General features: G+C 39.7%; 2 protein-coding genes across 5 annotated transcripts in view; one reads left to right on the top strand and one right to left on the bottom strand.

Moving 5' to 3' along the window:
* Tfap-2 (transcription factor AP-2) overlaps nucleotides 1-25,610 on the top strand; it is a 182,335-nt gene that overhangs the window by 81,072 nt on the left and 75,653 nt on the right. The window lies entirely within an intron of this gene.
* Nucleotides 962-23,320, bottom strand: LOC143353012 (uncharacterized). Its single transcript, XM_076786105.1, has 4 exons — nucleotides 22,890-23,320; nucleotides 4,243-4,352; nucleotides 3,311-3,590; nucleotides 962-1,305 (listed from the first exon to the last, which is right to left on the bottom strand). The coding sequence occupies exons 1-4, from the start codon at nucleotides 23,021-23,023 to the stop codon at nucleotides 1,254-1,256; spliced, it is 576 nt and encodes a 191-aa protein (XP_076642220.1). The 5' UTR covers nucleotides 23,024-23,320; the 3' UTR covers nucleotides 962-1,253.

The raw sequence follows: 25,610 nt of genomic DNA, 5'->3' as shown, positions 1-25,610 counted from the left end.
ATTCGAGTAAAATGCAGAGATAGCAAGAATCAGAGATGGGAAATTAAGTGGTAATGTCATAATAAAATGTAAATTTCAAGAATAAAATTGATCCTTACAAAAATTCGTTAAGATAATCGAAATATACTCTTATCTTCGTCGATTAACATTTCAGTACATCCCGTTAGTGATCGTCGGTATCAAACAAGTAGAATTCTCTTGCTACATATCGAAATGCATTAAAGGCCGTTAAGATTCTTCAGGGCCCGTATTCCTTTATTTTATCAACATTCACCGTACACACATTAGAATAAGTACACTTCTACCGGTAGCAAAATACAATTTGTGAATAAACATTCCATTTCTAATATTACCAGACTGATATTTATCTTTACTAACATATGATTTGATTAAATATTTTACATCAAGAATCGTTTCATTTCGTCTTTTATTTCATAGAAATTTATACTTTCCAATTTCTCATTGAATCAGCAAATTGTAATAGTTCGTTTCCACGATTCAGTATGCATTATTATATTTCTTCACTGTAGGAACTCGTCTCAAAGATGATCAAAAGCTTACTTTCACAATAAAGCACACAGCACTCTTGAAACTGTAGATTTGAAGGCCTAATTAATTGAGTTTCGGTGATACTAACCCTAACACTCCCAAGCCTCGAACCCATACTCTTTTCCATTCATTTTCCTTAAAAAAATTGTTTTTTAAAAAAGGTTTTGTAATACTTAAGCGTGTGATACTTTGTCAACGTTTTACCTTGCATTTAGATGTATATTTACAAAATAGAAAATATATATAATTCTCTTCTCTCAGAATGAATATTCACTTCTGACTGCATTGAATGCTTGACTGTAACTGAAAATACAGTGAATTCCCGATACATGTCACCAAATCGGGTCTTGTCAGGGTCGTGTATCGTCCAGAAGACATACCCGAACCGTGTTATGTTTACACTCCTCGGCATTCGAGGCCTCTCGAGCTTCATTGTACGATGCGTTGTCTGGTTTTTCCTTTTTATGTACTAGAATTTTTTCCCTATAGCAACGGGACTTTGGAATATTAAATTTAAACGTACAAACGACAATAAATAATTTTTTGAGAATTTTTCACCCAAGAAAAATAGTCCTAATATAAAATTTTCCAACCTGTGGGTTCGATGAGCCCCCTCCCCCGGGAGTGCTAGAGTTAAGGGTGCTAATTGTAATTGCTAATTCATCCTTTCACCCCTGATGCATCAGCCGCGCCTAAGACGTTTTTCAGTCCCATCCGTTCCCAGCGACAATTCCATAAGACTTCCGATTGATTAATCTATAACCCGGTAATTTTGAAATTTAGTGGCGGAAGGCACGCTATGCCTAGCCTGTAAATCTTCCGCAGATTCCAGACACAGTGAACCGATTGCGCAAGATCCCGGCGAACAGAGTTCGAATAATCGCACCTACTCGAAATTTGCATCGGCCATATTAGCGTGCGGCAGCGAACGGGACACGCAGAAGATCGTGATCGCTTAGCGGGACACGTTAAATCGGACAAGCTGAATACGAGGAGTGGCCGGCCTGTCCGAATCTCACTATGCTATAGTTCCCGAAACGGGTCCTCTCTCCGATAAGTCGAAAATTGCGACACGTCGTCGTCGCCGGCGTGCACGTTGTTGCAACGGGTAACGAGCACGGAATAAGACGCATACATTATGACCTTAATAATCTCCGGGCCGATTTACATAGTAATTACTAAGTTTTCTGCTCCCAAATTACCTCTCTCCGGCCGGAGCCGTCAAAGAGTCGACGAGCAGCCGACAACGCATCCGAATAATAAGTATGCAAACGGTACCGAAAGAAACGCCGAAGAAAATCGGCCGTTTACTGGAATGCGTCGCTCAATCCGCTTCGGACCTCGGGGGTAGAAAGGGTAACGAGTTGCCGGTGGCGATCGGTTTCCGGCGAAACGACTTGTCTAATTTCCTTGCAAATCGCCTGGCCCGACAAAGGAAACGCCCGGCACGTTAGACACCGTTAATGAACGCCGCCGCGCAGCCTCGCGAACAAAGTTGCGTGGTGCAGCTTCGAAAATGAAGTACCGGGATCCAGCGCGAAAAAGTTGCTTACTCTTCGCTGATAACTGGACTGCGGATCTTTATGCGACATAAGAAATGTTTGCACCGATTGCAAAACAAGAAACGGGAGCCAACAACATTTTTCTCCTTCCAATTATCTCATTAAACTGAAACTAATACACCGATGTCCTGAAATCTTATGCTATAAGAGCCAAGCGTAGTCACGTGACTTTTGCGGAGTCAGAAGGTCGGTAATTGCTGTATAATTTCCATTCACAGCCTTCAGCCACTGAGTTAAGATCATTTTTCGCTCTGTATTATCGATATCACGAATTCTGACGCCAGAAACGTGCTTCAAGTTTTTGGCTTTATTTCGTAGAGAATGAAGACAAAATATAGCTTAATTTGTAGCTGGAGATATCTTCTAGTGCGCATTGGTCTCGATTTCATCCAGAAAACTCATCTAATGGCATAAAAATGCTTGGATTCCACGGTATGCGCATCGTCAATTTTTGGCCTACTTCTAACGCTTATATTACCAAATATCTGCATAATCTCGTCAGCTCATGCCCAGCGCGCGCTAGACTGAACTTTCCTCTTTGGAATGAGCCCTTTCCCAGCAAAAAATATTCTTCTTGAAGGACGAAGAGTTGAGGCACGTAAAACCATTTTTCCCCTATTTCTGTCGGTAACGTGGTCACTCTACCTTATCGCGAATCTACGGAGTCTTGGCTCTTAAATTGTGCGCACCCATTTTTATCATAAATCCATAAAATCTGCTATCTACTGTTCGCGTCCGTGAAGAACAATCTGACGGAGGTCAATGTTTAACTTTTGAACTGCGTAAGTTAACAACTATAAGCATTTCATAAGCGTGTCTGTAAATTGCGAGCAACGCGTGGGATCGAAAGCCGGAAACTGAACGTGGAACGCGCGCGAAATGGAAGCAGAAAGAATGGCACGTGACCCACGGTTTCCGCGTCGAATAAATTCAGAGTCGCCGCGAGCTTTGTCAACTAAATTCTCCGAGGAACGCTCGATCAGAAATCCGATCACAGCCGGAGGAATGCAAAATATTCGCGCGTTTCTTCTTCCGTCGAAATGGTTCCGCGCGAACGGGCTCCTGAGGCAGAAGTCGCGGGGCCGAATCGGCCGTGGGCATTATTACGAGATTCCAGGCATCGTTTCCAGCACGTTATCAAACGATCGGTGGATCGCGACGCGCGTTTAACCGGCCCCCGTAATGACCCCAGGACTTACCCCATGGCCGGGACACGGTCACGATGGTGTCCCTTTCTCTGGAGAGCGTCGACGGACGATTGCGACTTCACCTTTCCGCTTGTTATTCGCCATTGTTGCCCGTGGAACGACATAATGCACGGTCGTTCCACATTATGACGTAGCAGAATCAATTCTAACTGCTTTTTCGCAAAGATTAATCCTTCAGAGACGTCTGTGCACCGCACAGTGTGGACAAGCGGGGCATATCTCACTATGTACACGTGTATATCACGATGTATGATAAATTCCTTTGGCAAAACTAATCATTTAATAATCATTTTTATGCATAAATATTGTTAATTTTTTTTTAATTTATTGATTTTATTGTTACATTTCATTTTTTGTGAATAATTACCATTACATGTACATTAGTAACCAAATTTGGATTTTTGTACAAAACTTTGCCATAGCCGCACTGTCTAGAGTGCCAAAAATCGAAAAATATTACATTAATTGTAGACGGATGTTGCAATAATAATTCTGTGCTCACCAAGGTATATGCGGTCTTTTTACATGTAATGAAGTAGAATTATTTTTTGTATCAATTTTTAACGGCGGTTTTATTTATTAATTGCATATAAAACTGAAAATCAACATATAACAAAAACGGTAAAATATATCCTGAGATTCTTACGTATTCGGATATATTACTTGTTATAGTTTAAGAATTTTTTAGTTTTGTTTGCAACTAACTGCTACTCTCAATTTTATAAACTTTTTAACAAGTGCCCATTCCTTTCCTTTAGGATCTATTGTGGAAAATTTGTTAATCACTTTTTAAATCTATTAGTTACATTGTTAAATTTCGTTTTGTGTGAAGAAAACACAATACATTAATAACCAAATTTAGAGAAGCGATTGAGAAGAAATCATTGCGTGTGGTCAGAATAGCAGACACGTAGAATACTTACGTTCGAAAATTTTTAGAAAGTTCGAAACCATGTGCAGCTTATCATAACGGCTGTAACATTGTAGAACGTCGTCGATCGTGCAGAAAGGAACTCGCGACCGAGCATCGTCCCTGAAATGTTAAAAGAAGAGTTATTAGGAATGTCTGAACACAACCCTTTGTTCTTGGAGACTTTTAGTATACTACAGATGTTCGCATAACATCAAAATTTGTTGCGTCGATTATAGAAGTCAAAAGAAAATATCTTGCTCTGATGATTTTTATCTTAAATTGATATATTTTTCCCTTCATTGAACCTCTTTACTGGTTTCGAGGATTTGTTCGTAAGGATTTTTAATCATTTTTATTCTTGTCGAATTGTTTTAAGAGAAAATTTCTAACTGTACGATACAAGTAAAAGGGAACAGTGGTATGACACGATGGTTTCGCTTTAGCCCGATTATTTTGATTAGCCTCGAATGCCTGGCATTGTTTCAGGCTTTACGATCCTTGTGTATCGATGCTCCCGAGGCTTCATACACGCGGATACAACCGTTAACCTTTTGCCGTCCTACTTCGATCTCGCCGCTTCCATCGGGGATGTGTACGCTGGAACATGACTCATAGATCCCCGCGAGAAATATGAAATATGAATCGCACGGCTTGCTGCAGGTGAGGCTCCGAGCGATGTAAATTGCCGAAGCGGCGAGGCAGCTCGTTAACACTTGCGCACCACGCTGTTCGCAAATTCGAGGCCCGACGGTGTGTCCTGCGACTGCATACATTTTTCTGCTACTTTGTTTCGCGAGGAAACAATGAATTTTCTTATTCGTCATTATTAAGCTACGTCCACGCTGAGGCAGCATCGATACCTTAATTTCTAGAACTGTTTTTTAAATACTTTAACTTAATCATTCTTTGGATAAAATGATTACATTCTTTAAACAGCCGTCATTTTCTTACTTTTTCGACTTATTAAAAAATCGTACGGTTATTGCATTTATGTGTTAACCCTTAGCACTCGAATGGCGACTGTAAGGCGTCACTAAAAATTGCTGTATCATTATTCGAATTATTTTTTAAATTATTAAATTTTTTTGTATTTAATACATTAATAAACATTTCAGTATTGTACGACTAAATCGCACCATTTTCGTATGTATAACATGAAAACAAATATATAGAAGGGAAATATTCTAGGTCGGAAGAAATGTTTCGTTTTGGAGTTAAAACAGCTTCGAGTGAAAGGGTTAAAACCGACATTCCTTGTAAGTTAAGGTCGAATGATTTCGGAAGAATGAGCGTTACCATAATTTCCAATTAGTAAATTGGTAAAAGTGTTTATTAGATTTCACGATGAAATGTCTTTATCACAACGATGTTATGTTATGTCACTGACAATTGTTACTACACGTAAGTGTTAGTCCACTGTCACATTGCCAACGCAACACCGTGTGTCTTCACGGACAAAATATGTTAAGAATACAGTGACGCAATACTACGTTCTTCTTACGTGTTTTACCAGTTCAAGGTGAAGACCTTGCAAGTCGATAATGCTCTATAAATTCTCAGCAGCAAATGCTAACAGAATAACTTCCACCTATGTTCTATAAATACAATTCTAGTTATATATAGAGTGCAAACAATACGAGCGTCTCCACATATGCTCATACAAAAGTATAAAATCTACCTGGATGCTCTGTAATTCATTTATCAATTTTCTTTTCATACTTTCTTAAATCAAAAGATTCCCATATTGCATGTTATATCTTCGCGTTTACCGTAAACGCATAAAATCCACCATCTACCACTGAATTAGTCATTACATTCTGCGCGCGTCCTATAAATATTTTGCGGTATGCTAATAGGTACATAATTGGCTCTGGAACCTCGTTCGCTGAAGCGTCATTGAATGCGAGTGAAACTGGAAAAATTCAGTGCAAAATGAAAAATCAAGAAAGTACATACACTACAGAAATATTTCGTTTAGAAAATTAAAATTGATATTTTTACCTCTACGTATCCACCAGTCAAGGAACCATTACTATACTGCAAATATTAAAATAAAAATTGTTCAAATCAATTGTAAGAAACAGAAAAGTCGGATGCATATCCATGCATTTTCTCTTTTAATAATTTCAATGAGTTGAGGACAATGTAACAACATCATTCAATCGTTCTAACGTTTTCACACTTTTTAAAAACTCGCAGTCTAATTATTACCATAGTATCTATTTTTTTAAATTATATTCATTAGTAAATAATGGCTGAAACACAGTGGATTTAATCATTAGACCACGACACTGTACTTGGAAGTGTGTTCGCACAGTGAGAACCATTTTCCAGCAGCAGAAGATTTCTTCCGTTATTGTGGAAAGTGTAAAATGTTCTTTATTTGCCAAACTTCCTCGTTAATTGCAACACGATGGATAAATCGCACGGAAGCAGTTCTTCCTGATAGGTGATCGGTCGCAGCGGTATCACGGTGAATTGAATGCTCGTGGCAGCCCAAAGGCACCTGCGCATGTCGGCCTATACCCGTCGGCATGTTACGCAAAGTGGCTGCCTACGTTTCACCGCATTTATTTAAACATGAACTCTATTCCTCCCGTCGCGTCGATTCGGTCCACGTGCACGCCCCCGGACACCGTGTACGCGCGCGCGCGCGCACCAACACGCTCAGCACACTTATAATCCACGGGTCGAATATAATGTAATCCACAGGTACGCCGCTGCACGACAGGGCGTGGAACCTGTTACCGGTTCAAGTAGGCGGATTCGGCTCGGTCCACCGATCGAACGAGATCTCTACCACCGCGGTGACACTTTGAGACATTGTTTCGAGCCGCGTGGGCGGTACCTGTACCTGATTCTGGCATTGAAACGCGGACTGTTCCTTTTCAATTCTCGGTCGAAATCGGGGAACATCACTGTTATAACCGAAAAGAAAAAAAGTCATGGAATAACAAATATTTCATCGACTAAAATCGTATTGGTTACAAATCAGGATTAGAAGTAACCGAACATTTTTTCTCTTGTTGGTAAATGTTGTCGTTGAGAGAAATTCATTTCGATCACTTATAACAGTTATCAATGAGAGACATTTATTTCGATCGCTAATAACAGTTATCGAAGGGAGAAGTTTATTTCGGTAGCTCATAATAGTTGTTGATGAGAGAAATTTATTTCGATTGTTCATAACAGTTATCGATAAGAGAAATTTATTTCGATCGCTCATAACAATTATCAATGAGAGAAATTTACTTCGATCGCTCATAACAGTTATCAATGAGAGAAGTTCATTTCGACCGCTCATAAAACAGTTATCAATGAGAGACATTTATTTCGATCGCTAATAACAGTTATCGAAGGGAGAAGTTTATTTCGGTAGCTCATAATAGTTGTTGATGAGAGAAATTTATTTCGATTGTGCATAACAGTTATCGATAAGAGAAATTTATTTCGATCGCTCATAACAGTTATCAATGAGAGAAGTTCATTTCGACCGCTCATAAAACAGTTATCAATGAGAGACATTTATTTCGATCGCTAATAACAGTTATCGAAGGGAGAAGTTTATTTCGGTAGCTCATAATAGTTGTTGATGAGAGAAATTTATTTCGATTGTGCATAACAGTTATCGATAAGAGAAATTTATTTCGATCGCTCATAATAGTTATCAATGAGAGAAATTTACTTCGATCGTTCATAACAGTTATCAATGAGAGAAGTTCATTTCGACCGCTCATAAAACAGTTATCGATGAAGGAAATTTGTAATAGTTATTATTAAATAGTACAACTTTCACATGGTAGACGATCAATTATTTAATCAATTTTTTATTCATGAAATTAATTGATACAATCAAAATTTAATGTGACAAACATGAGTTTTTCCAAATTTTCTCCTGTCAAATTACACCGCAAATCATCTAACGTTAATTTTAGACCAGAAAAGGTTCGTCCAACGCTAACCTGAGTTGAGCGCTATATTTCTGATTTTCAGAAATTTAAAGATTTTTAGAAATTTTTTGTTGACAAAATTTTGAAACATTTTTTTTCAGATTTTGTGTTGTTCTTATGGTCTGTTGATTCGTCTTGTTGTACGAAAACTTCTCAATGAATTTCACAGGCTTCCTCCATCCCAACAAGAGTAGATAACGCAGTAATTAAATAAGCAACTGAAATGAATTTTCTCATCAGTAATTATTATGAAGAAGTGAAAAGAAATTCGATCATCGATAACTGTTATGAACGATCGAAATAAATTTCTCATATCGATAACTGCTTTGAGCAATCGAAACAGTTTTTCTTCATCGATAACAGTTATCGAGGAGGATTCAATTTCTTGGACACTAATCATCTTGACCTTCGAATTTTGTTCTTCATATTTTCTGTAGATTATCTTAAATTTCAATAATAATCATCTTTTTATTATTGATATTTATCGTAGAAAATTCGCGACGTGTACCGTCCACGAATGAATGTTTCAATTAGTAGAACCGATGTCGTCCGCATTTCCGTGTCAACAGGATCGCGTGCCGTGCCTCAAAAGCTGCGCTAATAGAAAACGGATGCAAAAAGCGATCCAAGGTCGCGAAAGACGACCGCGCGACGATTTGTCGAGCGAAGGAAAAATTGCGTGGGTACTTCATTCTCGTCGTCACGCGAACTTCAACTTCTTGCTTAGGGGGTGCTAAGGGTTACAGAGGGTGGGGGGGGGGGGTTAAGAGTTAAGGAAGAGATTAATACACGATCGTACAGCACGCACGCGACGTTTTAACGCGATCTACAAATCATACGGCGATACGTTTGCCGTGTTTATTGGCCGAGATATTTTTCTATCGGCGCAACAAGGTGGGCCGACTTGTGACGTATCGGTACAAGGGATCCCTTGTCGCGCAACTATCTTCGCGACATGTATTTTTATCCCCGCGGTCTGTCGACCGTGACGATGTTATCGTCGCTGTTATTGTCGGCCGATCGGAATGCCTCATTTCTAAGTATAACGACTTTCAATTGTTGCTGCGGGACTGGCCGGGTTCGTTCGGCACGAAATTAGTCGTAACTCTGTAAAGTCGAGGCGTGACGTACGGTAAATTGTACAAACAGGTTTTTACTTTACCATATCGTTTTGGTTGGTTGTTTGTCATTAGAATGCAGATTTTATGCGTTCGAACGTGACGGTGCGAGATACGACGGAATAATCGTGTTTGTAATGATTTTCGTTTTATTTCCATCGTCGGAAAACTATCGATGAAATTAGTTATCCGTCATCAGTTATTCGTTAATAGTATCTTAATTTGCAGAAAAATCCTCCAGTTATTTAGTACGTTTTTTGTCCATACTGTTCGGTTTCGATCCTCTCGTTGCTGAATGTAGGGTTAATTATAAACAAAAACTCTGGCATTAAATTGTCCGATTACATTGCTTCAGTTCTGTGATACAATTTTTACGAAAATTAACAGATTAACGGTAAACACGGAATTAAAAGGTGTCGATTGAAAAAGTGAAAGATGCGAAACCCTTGTCGTCAAACACTTATCACTTCATCGAAGCGACGGAGTCATCATTCAAGCCGGGAAAGGCAGGAATCTCGGGTAAGCAATTAATTAGCAAGATACCGGCGCACGGAGAATTAATAAACATCGATCAATTAATCGATTAACGTTGTACGGGATTAATAAGCCCGCTCAATCGACGAGCCCCCCTAATACAGTAATGGGGCTCGTTATTAACGGTCTTTATTGGCATTTCGCGGCGGCAGCGCGGCGATCGTGTTATCACGATCAAAAGAAAAAGTGTTAACCATGAACTTTTGCTCGTCCCACTACTCCGATATTCATCGTGTGGTTCGTGAATGGCGCTCCCGCTATGACGACGGTTCAAGAATCGAGTTAATAAACTCGGCTACGGTGTTTCAGATAACCTTTTCTCTTTGTCTGATACGAGCTCGCTTGTTCGTCGAAGCTGCTCGTTCCGCCGTGGCAACTGGTAAGCCGACGAGACGTCGTTGCAATTATAAAACGTGTCTGTTTCGTCGTTCAAATGTTAATTCCCGCACAAAAGCCGTCGAACGAGCGGAGACACATTCGTAATCGATCGTTTGAAATTATAGAGTATCTTGCCGAGTGTGCTGTAATTCCTGATATTATTGGCCAAGGGACGACTCCATGATGGAAGAACCGACGGAGGATGACTCGACGGATTAGACTTTCATTTCTAGGAAAAAGCTTGAATATTTCTTCCATACGATCATGTTCGTTCGACCACAGTCTTCGCTTGGAACCCTCCATTTTTCATTCGCTCGATACTCCTTCGAAGATGAAACTGTTGAAGATCATCCTCAATGATAGATAGACCCGAGACTCCTTGTATGGACACTCGTTTCTAGTTGTTCATTATGCTCGCAAACAAAAACGCTTTTCAGTACCAAAACTTGAAAGTCATTGCGTCTTCCGCAGAGTATTATTAATAAGGCTAATGCGAGTATATGGTAGTTTATTTTTATATAAATTAGTATAAATTTATCAGTTTTAATGCGCCTTAGTGGATTGCACGCTGTGTAACACTATACAATGTTCACTCTCTATATGTCCCAAATGCCTATCCGATAAATGACCCAGAACTATCCCCACTGTCGCGTGGTATACCCCACGAGGGACCATGAAGCTCGAGAGACCTCGGTCCCTGAAGACTGTGACATAATACGGGTCGGGTATATCGGTGTGAGGCCAGAAGACCACTACTAATCCAATAAAAAAACTTCCTTATTTTTCATTATTTCCAATTTTCACTATTGTCCTTTTCTACGTTCGGCGTGGATCAAAGAATAGATTTTCTGTTATGAAAAATGGTTAATAGCAATGTTTTAAATAAAAAATTAGAAAATCGAAGCTCGTCATTTTGTGGCCAATTATTTATACAATATATACACCAAGTTTCACAAAGATCGAGTAATCAGATCGAGTCAATCATAATTTATTTTGAAAATAACGTACAGTAATATCTCTGATCACTTTCTAACTTCTTTTATCGTATTCCTGAGGAAATTTCCTATCGATTTAAACAAAAAAAGAAGTGCTGAAAAATTTCATTTTACACAAGATTTCCCCCTTAAAACTTAAGTTTAGATGTTCGTAACAATGTGGGGGCTACCTGCAAATCGCATGGCAGGGCAATTATGTTCGTAGCAGTTCCCGTTCTTCCGCATAACAAGTTCACGTATCCAGTTGCACCTGCCGTTCGCTTTGAACCTGCGTGCACAGAGCCTTGTCGACCGCCTACAAGGTTCCGATCCTGTGGGTACCGAGATGATTGGTGCTCCGCCGCGTATTTCGAACCATACACGCGAACTACATTAGCATAACACGATCTAATTGATGCCGGCCGCGTTATGCACCTTCGCCTCTCGCCACCGCGAATGTTTGGTCCTAGATCATGCATTAGGCACCACGTGCGCTCGAACGTGCATATTGTTCAGGTGTCTGGAAAATTGACGTCGTATCAGATTAAATCAAACACCGACAATTATCCAACACGTACCGCTTGATATTTTTCACAGTAAAAAACAATTTTGTCACGTTCTACTGCAAAATAAACGGTGCTCTTTCGTGCGAGTTCAACGTCGCAGCAACTAATCACGATCTTAAACAATTTTAGCATTTTAGAACTGTTTAATATTGTTCTTATTCTTTGATCTCAACATGTCCAGTTCCGTCTTCAAGCGAGCGTAGAGGAAAGCAAACTTGTACTTGTGATTTTTCTTTTTTGGAATATTAGACTACGGATTTTATGTATTTACGACAAAAATAGCTGCACAGTGTAAAAATTGAAAGAATTGTAAACGTAGCAAGAATAATTAAAGAAAGGAAACGTTCTTAAGTGGCTCGTACATCTTATAACAAACGCGGAGTATTTTTATTTTGCATAAAGTCCCGCAGTCTACCCATAAATTACTAGATTCATAGAAAGTGATGGAGATTCTGTTTCAAAGAATAATATATGTTAATTGTTTGCAAATGATCAACGACTTCGCTACAAATTAATTTGTACACCTAGTGTATGAATTGCTGAAACACCGCAGTACGTTGAAGACGAGTGAAAAAAGTAAATTTTCCTCTAAAATTCATTGTCAACTGTGGTCTAATGTGATTTTCAAAATATGAATGTAGATCAGTGCTAAGGTATCAACGAGGTAAATCAAATATTGTTCGTGTTTTATCTAATTATATTGAACACTCGATCGAAAGGATCGCGTAGCTCGTGATAGTGCCAACGTACCGTTCGGATCCTCTAAATCATTGTTTCTCCGCGGTTTTTATCATCCACAAGATTTTTGTTAGTCAACCCGCGACGTCGATGTACCGTAATAAATATCCATAGGCGCACTGTTTGCTAGACGCATAGATCTATCTTTTTGATCAACAGGCTCGAAGAGAGCAACGCGGGATGATGCAATGCCCGTAGTCATTAATTGGATTGATTTATTAGCCCTCACTTGTACGCCTCTGTCAAAAGGATAATATTTTACGGTGTTCCTGAAGCACGGTTACCGAGAACGAATCGCTGAGACGATGGAAAACATCGACGTGCAGAAGGATATCGAGGTTGAATTAATTTAGGTGACTCGAGGAACGCGTAAAATGCATGCTACGCTATCAATCAAGTTAATAATAATTTTCAATCCCCCTCGACCGGAGTCTGTTCAAAATTTCTGTGCCTCGTTACGCAATTATCCACTGACAATTATTTCAGCCGGTCGAAAAAAATGTTCAAGCATTCCTCTTCGTTCGACGACGGGACGGTTAAACAACTTCGCTCTTATTTTCTTGAAATCGTTTAATACAATCGCGATAAATTACACTTTATCGAACAGAATTCGCGCATAGGAAGCCAACAAATATTTTCATTCTCCAGATATCCCTGTTCGTTCTTTTACAATTGTAATAAGCCGCCGGTGTAGAATCTGTCGTTGGAACAGTAAAACCGTTCGTAAAAATGTTGAAATTTATTGTTACCAAGAGGAAAACCCCGTTAGACAATTTAACCAGACGATATAATAAACGATCGGTACGGGAAATCGTTGGTTTCGAGACGTCATTCTTGATCGAAGGCGAACACCGCCACGATAGTCACTTCCTAATCTGTAGCTAATCGAAATTGTAAAGAAGGAATTGTTGGAATAAGACGGTCCTCCTTGTAGACCGTTGGTCGTTGAGCGTGGAATAAATCGCGTCCAGTACACCCGGTCACTGCAAATCAATAGAGATACAACGCGACCGCGTATATTTCATCTGGTTTCCCGTTTAATAATTATTATGCGCATAAACGGTGCCCCACGGCGGCAAATTAACATCCCGTGTGCCCGTGTTTTAATCAACAGAAGCGATTCATCAGCTGGCCGTTGACCTGCGAGCCGGGCAAAAAAGATTCGATTGATGGACTCCTCAGAAAACAATGCCCCGCACTGTGTTTTTCTTTTTTCTTTTCTTTTTTTTGAGCGTTGAAAAAGCAATTTTAACTTGATAAAAATAAAACTTTCATAACGAAACAGTCTATTTTTATCGTGATAACGTTGACAAGGAATATCGAATATACGTTTCCTTCTTCTTTTTTTTTTTTTGGTGAAAAGAAATTCTGATATTAATAGGCTTGTGATAATGACATCGGAATCTCCGTAGCAAGATTACAGCAACGAATAACTGTGCAAGAAGAGAAAGTGAGCAAAGAAAAAGATGATTGCTATTAGTCAAAATCGATAGAGACGACTCGGAGAGTGTTTCTGAAATGCTGGAACACGTGGCGCGTCCCGAAGGATAATCTTTTGATGTATCGTCAAACATTTGCATAGGCTTTAATAATAATTTTAAATTAGTTTAGTAAACGGTCTGTTCGCAGGCTGTAATTATACACCTGTCGCTAGGGATTTAAGGGTTTTGCTTGTTAGCCTGTCTTTGATCGGGAAGACGAAAAAAAAAATATGAACGCCGCACCGCGCCCCGTCGCGGCGGTTCGCATTAACAACCCGATCCGCGATGGAGAGAATAATAAAGCAATAGCGTCTCTACCTTATAATTAATGCCCGTTCTGACGGTCATGAAACGTTAATTACGGCGTTTACGTAGCGACGAATCGGGGAAGTACCATTTGTATTGCGTTACGGGACGTCCGACTGATAAATTCGAAACTGAACCCCGAGTCACACTTTGCCGTTCAACATTGTGGCGCGGGACGCACACTCTCGCGACCTCGCGATCCCGCCCCGTGCGCAATAGATCGCTCGCACACGTGCGCGAACTATGAAAACGTCCAGGCTGACATTTCCCGCGACTAATAGAGATCCGATCTTCGTGAGCGGATCGCGTCGGGACCCTTCAACTTCGCGCGACATTTTCATTTGCAATGCACACGCTGCAATTAATAAACGACAACGACTCGATGGAACGATGCTCCAACGGTCGCCGGAGGATAAAAACCGATGCGAGTTGCGTATCGATACGATAAGGGTATAGTTCTACAGTGTTCGCGAAATTGTAAAAAATTATCGAAGCGTTCTAAATTCATTGAAAATCATCAACACTAAACCTACCGAGCCTTAAAAGTGACTAATACATGTTGTCGTATAAAAATGACGAGATTCAATTTGTTTAAATTTTGTGCGGTTCGTATTGTAATATATGCTTTACTAAATATATTTATTTAATCATTTCCCATGTAAGTATATTTCTAATTGCAGTAATTGTAAAATAAAAAATCTGGAACGGTCATTTTGACCGGCGGTGATAGGTTTAGTGTTAAACGAATCGGCGCGGCGCGTTCGTTAGGGTAACGATATTTCGTTAGAGTAACTTTATGTTAGGGACATAAAAATCATACATTCTCATTAAATTGGATATAGACATTCCCCCTTCCTGATGCAAATGAATCGCTGCAATTCACATTCCAGAACCTCTCCGTACAATTATCATGAGTAATTGTTCCAAGTGTACATTCTCACACGCATTCTCATTCACATCGTATCTTTTCACAGGTCAGAAGAAATAATATTTTCGATTAGTTTTAACTGATGACTGGTTGATGATAAATGACGAGTTTTAAAGAGTTCAAATCTAAAATTATTAATATTTCCGATTTCCTAGCTTTAAGGGGCCGGTCTCCGTAGATTCGCGATAAGGTAGAGTGACTACATTACCGTCAAAAAATGGTTTCACGTGCTTCAAGTTTTCGTCCTTAAATAAGAATATTTTGTCGCTGGTAAAGGGCTCGTTCGAAAGAGGAAGGTTCGATCTAGTGCGCGCTGGTCAGGAGCTGCCGAGATTATGCAGGTATTTGGTAACATAAGCGTTCGAAGTAGGCCAAAAATTGACGATGTGCATGCCGTGGAATCCAAGCATTTTTAAGCCATTGAAAATATCTCCAGCTACAAATTGAGCTATAATTTGTCTTGATTCTGTTGCGAAATAAAGGCGAAATCTTGAAGCACGTTTCTGGCGTCAGAATTCATAATATCGATAATACGGAGCAAAAAAATGTGACAAGTTTAGTCACAGACTTAAAAACCGTCGGATCAAGACCAAGACGGATCTTGAGTCTGTGTCTGAAGCCTGTGAATGGAAATTATCAATTAAAAAGTCGCGTGACTACCCCGGGCCCTTAAAGGGTTACATGGGGAAAAAAATCTCTTGAAAATATGAAACTTGAGAAATTGAATTTTGACCCTCGCGGTTCCTAGATCGTATTGCGTCGCCTGGCCGAGCATTGAAATCACCGCTCGCTCCGTTGCCGCGGGTCCGAGCGCTCGGCTCTCGAGCACAGTAGTTCGTATACATACATATATCGTGTATCACCGTGACGCTGGTCGCGGACACGTTCCAGGACTGTAAAAACTTTTTTCCTCCGGGTTGCGCGGGAGCGTACGTGCACACGGTGTCTAGGTAGTTGCGCGCACGTGTGTGTGCGTATACGTGTTTCGCGCGGGTGTGCGAAACGTGCTGCTCGCACAGCCTTGCTTACGATCGGCTTTTCGGTCCCGTTAGCTTGAACCCTCTGGACCGGACTCTCTCGCCTCTTGCCACGACGGCTACGTGTCCTGTACACACACGCGTGCGTTCCACCGTGTTCACGGCCTTCACACCGGCAAAACGATAAACGGCCGATTCACTCGTCCACTCAAATTAACGGTGAACATCATTGTTGTCGAACGATCTTCACCGATCTCTCTCCTCCCCCTCCCTGCCGCCGTCTCGCCTTGTCCACGGTCCTCCCCACCTGGGCAACACCGTGCTTTTTCATCGCCGCTTTTATTTGCCGAAGGTCCCGAAGCCATTAGCGACGCCGGATCGAGGAGGAAATCGTTTATCTTCGAGAGGCTCGTAATTAGAGAACCGCGATCGACGGGCCCCGGACCCGCGCAGTTCGAATTCTGCGAACCCTTCCACCGGTGAAATGCGGTCATCGACGGTTTTTCGGGAACAAGCGAGAAAGTACCCGCCTTGCCTGATTGTCAGATCACAGGCGAGATCGAGGCCCCGGCCGATTTAGGCGAGCGTGATTGATCGCGCGAACAGCTCGTTGCGTTTGACGTACGGTCGAGGGATTGGTGGCTTGTTCCCGGTGCGGTGGTCGGGTTTAGGTGAAAAATTAGGCTTCGCTAGGCTGCTTGGCTCCTCGATTCGACAATCAATTCGACGGAGAGTTTCTTCGTGATCGAGAAGCCTTTTGCCTGTGGTTGTTTTCGAAATGATCGATTAGGTATACAAACAAATCCGTTCGGCAATTACTGAAACGCATTCTACTCTTCAAAATATCGACATTTTAACACTTTGAAAATACTATGTCTTTGTTCTTCAATTTGGTCATTCCGGGAGAAACGCATCATTAATGTATGTCAGTGTACTAGGTAGTCGTTTTTATAAAAAATGAAGCACCTATTTTTTAATTAATTGAAAAGCGATAAATTAAACATGAGACTTGTTCTTTGCCACGCTATTTGTTAACATCTTACACTATGACTATGCCTGCCTATTTTCTCAATTAACTTTTTATTAAACAGAAAACAAAATGTGCGTCTGTGTGTGTGGTGCGTCTCTCCCGGAATTACTATCTTCATTTCTCTCCTGTTTTAGGTTTGGGCCAACCCATTTTTTATTGTACAATGCATAAAATTCGCGGTCTAATGATCACGATCATTAGTCTGCTACACACTTTCCCTTATTTTCTACAATCTGTACGATGATATATCAAAGTTTAATGGTTGCAGTTATGTTTTTGTATTTCACTTTCCATTTTATGAAATGAAATTCGCATTACTTACAGGATGACGTGATAGGTGACTGATTACCTGGAAATTACATATGCGTATATCAAGTGCATACATCTTCATCGTTCTTGCTATAGCAAAAGCAAAATTAATTCCTAAGAAATATAGAACCATTACTTTTTATTATTACTTTCAGACTTTTTCTTTTGTTCTTCTGTCTACGATTGTGAAACTTATTAATCCAGAAATTTTTCACTTCTTTGAAGAAAAAAATTTTTATTTGATTCCAGTATCTTTGCAGTTGATGCAGGCCATTTTTATTTTGCGAAACAATCCGCAGTCTAATTACAACGAACTTGCAGAAATGGCGCAACACTTTTGCATATTAACACTAAACCTACCGACACTTTCTGTATAACTATTCCTACCGTCAAAATGACCGGTCCTTAGAAAAAGTTATTGTTAATATAAATAAACGTAGACAATAGTCAATTTGTTGTTGAATGAATTAGTAGATGAACAACTTCCATAAAATGATGATAAAAATTTATTTTCATATAATTACGATTATATAAAAAATACTGCGACGTTCTCTCCTCGATTTACAAAATTGTACTGTGTTGTCCACCTTTGCGGTTTGCGGGCACGTGCGTAACTTGATAGCGTCTCATTCAATAAGATGGCTCATTTATTTTGAGTTGGCCAAGCCATGTTGAGAATAGCCTTTCTTTTATACTAATTGTTTAGGTTTAGAAGAGTAAATACCATGTTATCTCGTGCGGTCAAATTGACCGTCTGCGGTAGATAGGACAAGATACATATGTTTCTCAGAAGAAAAAAAAATAAAACGAGAAATAAATACTGAAAAATACATTGTATACATCCTTTAAGAAAAGTCGTAAAGATAAATAGCCATATGATCATGCTGTATGTACGAAATTGCACGCAGAAGTTTGAAAAGGTCAATTTGACCGGCCGTGGTATGTTTAGTGTTAAACAAAATAATCTCGACTGCGGTTGGTAGACTCATAAGATGTGAATGAGTACGGCTTCTTGTTTCCGAGAGAAAAAAAAAGATTTCGGGTTTGTATAAGGACTTTTATGATACTGATCCGATGGGATACGCGCGACGTGTTCCCAGTAATAAATTGGAGTTTCTTAATGAAACGGATATCTGGGAGAGACGTTCAGATTCGATAAACAGCTTAAAGTGGTTCAGAACAGCCTATCTGCAGATTAACCGCTCGGGAATTTCGTCCCGTGTAACCGTGTTCCAATTAACGTAATTAGTTTAACCTACACGCCGTCGATGGTGTACACAACATTACATAATGAACCGCAGAAAATTATTAACTGACGCAGATTGGGAATTATGAAATGCGGACGACGTACGAGCGCGTATAGTAACTCAATCTATTGGTTCTACGAAGACAAAGGTGTTCGTGTTGTCGGGAAGAGATCGATGATCGATCTATGCAATTATGCAAATAACATCACGGACATCTTCTTAGTAGAATAATAAAAAAGGAAACAATTTTTTTTTCGAAAATAGAATACCTACTGCTCTAACAACACAAACGTTTCTTTATGATTGAGATAAATATGTTTATTACGGAAAAATACATGGAACATGCATAATTCCTCGTTTACCATTGTACGTGGCAATAAACGAAATTAATTGCCTGCATGCCTCGTCGGGTTTAATTGAAAGTATATTTTTCGTTCGGTTTAACGAGTCTCAACTCATTACCGGTCGATGCGGTTTTCTTTGAACAATCTCGTACAAAAACGTCGATTTACTTTCCCGTAAAAAAAAAAAAATCAGCATCGAGGGATCGCAGTATATTTCGGTTAATCAAACATTTCTGTAAAAAAAAAGCGTGAAAAAATTTCATAAATAAAGGCCGGCCGATCGAAAAAGTGGGCGGGCTCGAAGTGCATTCGAGCGCACTTATCGTTCGAGTAGCACGGCCGGCATTCATAAAACCGCTGCCAATGTTGTTGCTCATTGTTGCTCACGCTTCTTTATTACCGATTGGCAACGGTCCACTCGGTTCCGCATGGTTCGGCCGCGTCGTGCTCGATTATTCCGAATATAAAAAGCGTGCATACTAATTTAGCGTTACACTTCCTCGTAATTTACGTACGAACGATACACTCTCGAAAGTTCGTACCGGATATTAAAATGTATTTGGCTCGCAATTAAATATAGAAAGAGAACAGGAATCATCGATTATTAAACTCGACCGTGTCCTTGGCCGTTACGAAATCATTCGTTCCGAGACGAGTAATTTTCAATCACACTTACCGAAAGGAAACTATCGATGCTTATTTATCGAAGATGATCGCCGTCGCGGGGTAGATACTATAAATGTCATAGCAAATCATTAACTCAATTAATAGGTGGGAGGGAAGGCGTGCTATGAGCAGCACCGCCCATAATAATTCAACCGACTGACATTTTATACTTTACTTCCTTTCGGAGGGTGAGTATCAATGTCCTCGTATTGTTAGCATAAATTACTCCCCGTCAATATAATTAACATTCTTTTGATTGCGCAACGACTGTAATTGGCCGTGCTGTAAATCTTGATTGGCTGACCACTAACACTTTAGACGATGACCAGGCAAGAAACTGTGTTCTCTAAAACGAAAAAGATAACAATAAAGTAAACTTTCACGTTCGATCGAATGAAAAAAGGAACCAACAACTTGATTTCTCCATAAATTTACTACCCGTCATTTTTCGTTTATTCGTTTCTTTAAATCAAGAGTTCGAATCATTGAATACCATAATGCGTAAGAGAAATCTGTGAAATAACATAAAAATGTGTATGCAGAAAATTCTTGAAAATTTTAGTCTTATTTAAAAGGGTACAAGATTCAACGTGACTTTTCTTCGTCTAAATGTGCTTTAAACTTTTATTATTCTTTGCTCGACCGTTGAAAATACCGAACGGGTGAACTCGCTCGGTATTTTACATCAAGTGGTCGATCAAACCTGTACGAAAACGATGCTCGTGGATCCAGTAGAGAAATTGGCATGCTGTGTATATGTGAATGGGTTAAGTACTCATAGACGCGAGTGTAAACACTTGAAGCGAGCAGAACGCACTTACATTCACCGGGCCCATCGGAGCCGCGCAAATCCAGCAAAGATGTTAATAGGTGAGCAATGTGAAACAGCAAACAAGCTGCAATTTCATCTGCAAAAAATTCGACTATCTCCGAATACGTAGAACACAATATTAAACGCGCAGGTGTTAAAAGCGTCCAAGTGGAACATCCGTTGCCAACCGCGGGAAAGAAAGTCGGAACTTTTATTGTTAAGTTTCGGGTCACTAAACTCGCCAGCAACATTCATTATTTATTCAAGAAGCCAATTTTACTTCCTCCTGGCGAGTATCTCCGTGCAATTCCAACGTTAACCTCTTTTCGATAATGCCGTACCAAGAAGCTTAGAAATTTATTTTGTAACAATTAGACTGCGGATTTTATGCGTTCGTGATAAAACTGATGAAACATAAAATAACGAAGATATCAGAACATTCTAAGAATCTCGTACCAGCAATTTAAGAAAATTGTTAAAGGAAGAAATAAACGTTCATACGGATGCACAACATTTTTATTTAATTGAAGATCCGCCGACTAGTAATAATCCCAAACGATTAGATTAGGGTGCCCGGATTGGAGTTGCGAGATCCATGAACTCAATTTCTACTGTTTCGATTCTCTTGAAGTTATCGTGAAATGAATTCTCGTTTGACTGCTACTAATTTTATACAATGTAGCAACAATACCATTACCTAAGAAAACTCCCGAGTTTTTTTTTTAAATTTATACTTTTTTTCCGAACTGAAGGGTTAGCGTATCGTGGATCTGTTAATCTATCGAAAGATCCTCATCTATGGACCATGGACTTTCAGAAAATAATAGAAAAAACGATATTACTATGTTTCTGCTACGATTTCTCGTTTCCTTTTCAAAAATTCTGTCCAGATAAAATAGTCTCGAAAGAGGTCGTAAGAAGTGTGTCACGGTTCGACGTTTTACGGCAATTCAAAAAATCGGCGCGAGCATTTTCCATAGGGATAGCAACGAACAAAATAGAATCGATCTTGCGGTCGCAATAAGCCATTACGTCTGCTATCAATTTTCTTTCGCGTATAATACAGTTACGTACGAAAAGAAAGAGCTCGATAGGATAACTGAAAATCAATCCGTGGCAAGAGAGGCATTTCTACAAATCATGCTGCTGCCCTCCTCCCCTCCCCCGCCCTCCGCCACCCTCGTTCCTCGACAAAAAGCCTAATTCAACCGCGTCGTGTAGAGCCGGTCCGCGAAGAAGTCGCTTCAACTTCGTGGAGTGACCTTCTTCCCACGTACACGTCGGTGCTACTTCCTACACCGGGTCGGGCATCAAATTATATTGCAACGGAGAATTACGATATATGGGATTCTTAAGTTGAGTACATAGCTACACGCTAGTTTAAATTAATTGCTTATACAGTTTCTATCGAACTCGTTCGAAAACATGGAGCTGGCGTTGCCGGCGAAGAATCCCGGCGGCGGCGGCGGCGGCGGCGGCGGCTGCTGCAAACTTTATGTTACTTTGCATTCTTCCGAGTGCTGTTAGACGAACTTTTATTTTTGTCTGCTACGGGAATATAAATTGTTGCATGGGCAAGCGAACGCTTTCGGACACCGTAATAATTAAACGAGACTTCTTATTTATGCGAAGCATATGGTTACGGTATATTTAAAAGTTTTGTAGAATTTTCATAGTTTCCATGGTACACTTTCATTTTGACGAAGGTTCTAACGCTAAATCTAACACCGCCGGTCAAAATCACCGGTTCCTGATTTTTTATTTTACAATTACTGAAATTATACAGGTTCTTTCGTGGGAAATGATTAAATAAATATATTAAAATCTAGATAAATTGAATCTCGTCATTTTTATAAGACAGCATGTATATTTACAAGACAGGGTTCAATTCAGTCTTAAGCTATTTTGAGATACACTAAGACGTTTGTGCTTTCGAAAATAAATCTGTTTTATTTGGATCCGATCCTGTTACAAAAATCGACGAAACTTTTATAGGGAATTTTACGCAAATGATGTGTTTTTAAATAATATACATATACCCAAAAGAAATATATTTGGTGAATGATTCCTCACGGTTGCGTCTTTACAATCTCAATGTTCGTAAATGCGAAATATCAGAACCCGTCATTTTGGCCTAGTGTTAAGATTGCGATCGAGGGTTAGGAATTGGAAGTGTAGGTAAATCGGGGCCCGAAATGATCGTTCTCCTTGACCGTGGCCGATCCGTTAAGGTAACGTAAGGTAACGTAAGGAAAGGTGCGGTAACACGAGGTAAGATAAGGGCGTCATGCGTTGGTTACCGTTGGGTGGCGCTGGATGGTCCGCTTGGAATGTCGTTCAGCGACTTCCCTCTCCCACCATCTTCATCCAGAGCTCTTTCTTCAACTTCCCTCGGGCTCGTCCTCTTCTCGTTCGACTTGCACGTGCCTTTCATACCCGAGCACACCGGCGCGTATCTCCGTAGCCGTCGATTGTAATCGCGGATAGATCGTTCGTTGCTACCCTCGATCCAGAACCGCCAGATTTTCACCAATAACTAAACACCCGCTTCGATCTAGCAATCATAGTATCAGCTGTACTAGCATCAACCGTCGATCAATGTAACTTACCTGACCCGTTTTGCTAATCGTTAGACTGCAGATTTCACGCATACACGATACAAATATAATTTAGAACGGTAAAAATATTACGAAAATTTGAGAACGTCCGCGTATCATTTTCAACTTGTTAAAATGATTAAAGAGAGAACTTTATATTTGACTGCTGTTTTTATTTTGCATGAAGCTCTTCTGTCGAAAACCATATCGGAGACAGAGTTTCTTCTTTTCATTTAAGCTTACTTTACTCCCTTATAATGAAGTTTACAGTCTATTCAATTTCTGAATACATCTTGGATAGCATTCTCAAATTATACAATTGACAGACTGATTTAGAAATGTACTTAATTTTACTTTTCAATAAAGCTTTTATTTTTCTAACGTTGATGTATAAATATTTGTGCATACATGAAAATTCGCAGTTTGAGAGTTATACTGAATGTCACTTTTACAGGGCAGTAGAAACAGACAACCGTGAACAGGCCAATCAATTCCTGTTCGATAGCATACGAATATCGAACAGATTTTTCAGGCTGGATTTCACAGAGAAGGAGCCTAATGTACAATTTTCTATTGTAACCTACGTTGTTCTGGGGAGCAATAGGAGAATATTTACGCAAGTGTTCATTTGCAATTTTTTCAAAATCTTTTTCGCACATCATTTGGAAACCAATTCTCCAAATTGCTAAAAAAAGTCAGATCGTTTGATCCAATTTAAAGAAAGTTACACCGTTCTAAAGGGCAATGAACGTTTTTATTTAGATTGCATACTTCCGAGACAAAATTACAGGAATGAGGCAAATTAGACAAATCTGGGAAGCAAGATTTGGCATTTAATTTTACTTTTTGTTCGCGATGTGCTCGTCTAATTTTTGAAATAACAAAACTGTTGCATTGCTTCTTCGGCAAGAAGTACATCTCAGAAATGGTTCCGATTCTGTAAGGCCACAGTAAGAAGCTGCAGCGTGTCGGGAAACTCGGGGGCAGCAGGAAACTATTTCGTCGGGGTCGATTGAGCCGTGGAGTGGCGAACCATCGAACATCGTTCCTAAATGAACGACTAAATAACACGTTCCTTGAGCCAACCAGCTGTAACCATTTCGACCTAATCCGCGGCGTAACAGTGGCAATTACTGCTCTTACACAAGTAACGGACTGAAGATTACCGATGATTACCACCTCGGCTATTCCTTTATCGACAGTTTACTCTCACGCTGTTCCTTCCCATAGCGCACCTACTCAGTGGCTGTGCATCAAAAATTCATATTTTTCGAATTCTATGATACTCGTCTCGCGTTCGTGCCACTGGAAACCACCGACACTGTAATAAATAACGGGGGAATATATTTGCAACGGGAGTCACGGGTTAATATCGGTACAGTTATAAATTGATTCATCGTATAGCAATCTCTTGGGATAAAGGATTCTCCTGGTTTGACGACCTGTTAACATCGTTTTATTAAACTTTCGTACAGTTTAATATCTCACGAACATATTCCGAAAGTATTACAAACACGTTCGAATCTTTGGTTAGACATTTTCGTTGAACGGCTGACGGGATTCGATGCTACGTTTCGTAGACCACCCTGTATATGATTCAATTATAGTCATTGATACTACCCGTTTTTGCGAAACAGTTGGTTCGATGGTGCAGGTGATTAGAAAGTAATTTAGTTTATGGGACGTAGAAAGCATCCGACCTTTACCAATATGCATTATAAGTAGAAACCGCGATTCATACACAGACACCGCCAACATTTCAAAGAATGCAGGGACAGTAGGTGGAAGATTTTCTTAGGAACGAGGACACACGAGCCAAATCACTCGAAGCTTCGCAGATGCTTATTAGCTGCAAAACTTTAAAAAGAATACATATAAGAATGTAAAAAGAATGCATATAGCTTGGTAAGCACTTTTCATTATGCAGAATTATCATTGCAACACTCGTCTACAATTAATGTAATATTTTTCGATTTTTGGCAGAGAGTGCGGGCATGGCAAAATTTTGTACAAAAATCTAAATTTGGTTACTAATGTGATTTAATGGTAATTATTTACAAATAATGAAATTTAACAATAAAATTAATAAATTAAAAAAAAATCAACAATATTTGTACATAAAAATTTCCTCCTAATATACAGTTTTGCCAGAGGAATTTATTTATTTATAATCACGTCTGCGACGTCTCTATTGCCTAACTTAGGAGAAAATGATTATTATTGCATGGAAAAATTTGAGTGTATCCTCCAGATGTTAATGAACTAGCTAAATTTGGAATTTTATCTTCCTTTAAAAAAATTCCGAAAAATTGCCTAATCAGAAATTCAAACTAAGGGGACCCCTCGACCTCATCTGCGAGAAAGGAATCACTCATCGTCCGGCAAGATGAAAATGACGTCATTTTTGGGAGACTAGAAGACACG

This window comes from Halictus rubicundus, chromosome 3 (assembly GCF_050948215.1).
Source record: "Halictus rubicundus isolate RS-2024b chromosome 3, iyHalRubi1_principal, whole genome shotgun sequence".
NCBI classification, from domain to species: domain Eukaryota; kingdom Metazoa; phylum Arthropoda; class Insecta; order Hymenoptera; family Halictidae; genus Halictus; species Halictus rubicundus.
The sequence above is the reverse complement of the archived record's forward strand: the minus strand, read 5'-3'. Positions and strand labels throughout refer to the sequence as shown.